The 2486-nt window shown below is 33.8% G+C and overlaps 1 protein-coding gene across 1 annotated transcript in view; it reads right to left on the bottom strand.

Annotated features, from left to right (window-relative positions):
• LOC107619467 (non-specific phospholipase C3) overlaps positions 1–2486 on the bottom strand; it is a 32600-nt gene that overhangs the window by 2255 nt on the left and 27859 nt on the right. Inside the window, exon 2 of the mRNA XM_016321766.2 lies at positions 188–594. Within this exon, the coding sequence (XP_016177252.1) occupies positions 188–594 (407 nt within the window). The remainder of the gene's footprint in view (positions 1–187; positions 595–2486) is intronic.

Below are 2486 nucleotides of genomic sequence, written 5' to 3'. Positions count from 1 at the left end.
TGACTGGTTCCAAAAATTTCTCATAAAAAAGTATATTATTATATTGTATTCAACTCTTGAACCTTTTAAATCATTGAACTTTTTGGTTTCAAAGTTACAAAAACAAGTTCGAATTTTAGAAACATATCACAACATATTTGACCTTAAAAAAATGGCTCACATATAAACTCCACATAAATGCACTAACCTTTGCCAGGCTCAATCCATGGAGAGATAATGATGGCAGGAACCCTAACACCAAGCCTATCAAACTTGAACTTGAATGGATCAGGACCAACAATGTCATCAGGGCTAGGAACTCCTTCAACAGGAGTTGGAACATGATCATAGAAACCTCCATGTTCATCGTATGTGATCACAAACAGAATCTCCTTCCACTGAGGGCTACTCCTCAGTGCTTCATACACCTCCTTCACCAATTTCTGTCCCTCTCCCACATCATGGGGTGGGTGATCATCGTTCGCTGGATTGGATAAAAGATCGAAATATCTTGGTTCAATGACAACGTAGTTTTGTAACTTCCCTTCTTTGCAGTGCTTCTTGAATGAGTCAAATGGGTGGAAGTTGTCTATGTATTTTAGTTTCCTAAGATTCCTGAAAGCAATGAAATGGTGAATTTAATATTTATTAGCAAAACTATTAGAATTAGTTAACTGGGTTTAGCCAGTGGTGCATCCAGAAGATTTGGCTAGCAGAAGAAGTTGGTGAACAAAAATTTTCCATATCCAAAAGTTAGAAAATTTATATATCCAAAATTTATAAAATAATTATACATTTAAAATTTAAGATGAATGATTATCGGTTGATTTTTATTGTGTTTTATGATTAAGTATTTTTTTTGTTTCTAAAGTATTAGACAAAAATTAAAATTGTTCCTAAATTTTATTTTTATCAAATTCATTCTCAAAGTTAGAAATTATTTTAAATCATTATTTTCTATCCCAAATTTATTTTTTGGACAAAATTATTATTGGTAAAAATAAAATTGAAAAACCCTCACTACCATAAAATAGTAGACTACTCCATCAATTTTAATCTTTCTTATTATTTTCACCATGTCTCTTCAAATATTATCAAAATTTCTCCTTCATTCTCGTTACTTTCAACAACAATAACAACAATAAGTAATTAGTTTAATTAAAAATTTCATAACAAAAATTGAGAGAAAGAAATAAATGGAAGGAAGTGAGACAGAGTGATGGTGGCGCTGATGGAAGAAGAGAAAGTCACTGCCACCAAGAAACAAAAATTGAGAGAAATAAATAGATGAAAGGAAGTGAGACAGAGTGATGGTGGCGCTGATGGAAGATTGGAAAGTCATTGCCACGAAGCAATAGGAGGGTGGAACCTGAAGTGTGGGTGTTGTTGCTTTAATTAACTGTTGTTATAGCTGCTGCCATTGTTGCCGTCAAGCTCTTCCATGGTCTGTCGAACTGGTTCTAGTGATACCAAAGCCTCTCGCCAATTTTAACGCTGCTGCAAAGGATTCTACCACCACTGAACTGATTGTGATTTTTGAATTGTGCAAAACTTTTTCCATCTCTTTTTAACGCTCCACTTTTTCTTATCAATTCACAAGCCAAATTTAAAATTATGTTGTTGCTGCCATTGTTATTCACTACAAGAAAAATATTAAATATTCTTAGGTTTATGGTTGGATTTAACATTAGCCGTTAGCCAGGGATCTATTGGAAGTGAATCGGGTAATAAATTCGTCCGATAAAAAAATTACCATTAGATTAGATTTTTTGTCCACAAATGTGCCGGTAATATTTAGAGGAAATAACAAAAAATTTAGCGCGTTTTGTACCGTCAGATTTACTAGCGAATTAATGAAACACTACATTTTGCCACACGTAATGGGTTACTATTGGATTTATCTGCCAATAAATCTGACAGTAAAATTAGCTCTAAATTGAAATCAGACACCCTCTCCCACTCATTTTGGAAGACCACACACATTCTCTGAAACCATCGGCTCTCTCTCTCTCTGCATCTTCCTCCCCCAAATCACCTCCGACAGTCCTTCTGTCAGTGTTAGCCACTACCAACAGTCTTCAAAGACCGCATGAACTGGTCACTACCACCACCAATTTGCATCGCATGGAACACTGTCATGTCGTCGCTGCTTGCCGGAGCTACCTCCTTCCTCTTTTTAGGTAGGTTGTCCTCCTCTCTCTTCATATTGTATCCTATTTTATATTTGTTTTTTTTCAGCTAAAATCCTAAATGCAACTTTTCAAGTTGGTCACCATTAAATTTTTTGTGCTGTCATTGACTCTAAATAACTCACTCACTAAAAAATTTAGAGTAGTTAAACCTTAAGTCCTAATTTATATAATTTTAATTAGGATTGGTGGAAGAGTTGGGATTAGTAATAGAGAGATGATTTTTTTTAAGAGTTACAATTATTTTTATTAGGGATAATTTTGTCTAAAAATTATATTTATAATATTAAAGATGATTTTGGAAAAAAAATGATAAGG

The sequence above is a fragment of the Arachis ipaensis genome, chromosome B09, assembly GCF_000816755.2.
Source record: "Arachis ipaensis cultivar K30076 chromosome B09, Araip1.1, whole genome shotgun sequence".
NCBI lineage: Eukaryota > Viridiplantae > Streptophyta > Magnoliopsida > Fabales > Fabaceae > Arachis > Arachis ipaensis.
The sequence above is the reverse complement of the archived record's forward strand: the minus strand, read 5'-3'. Positions and strand labels throughout refer to the sequence as shown.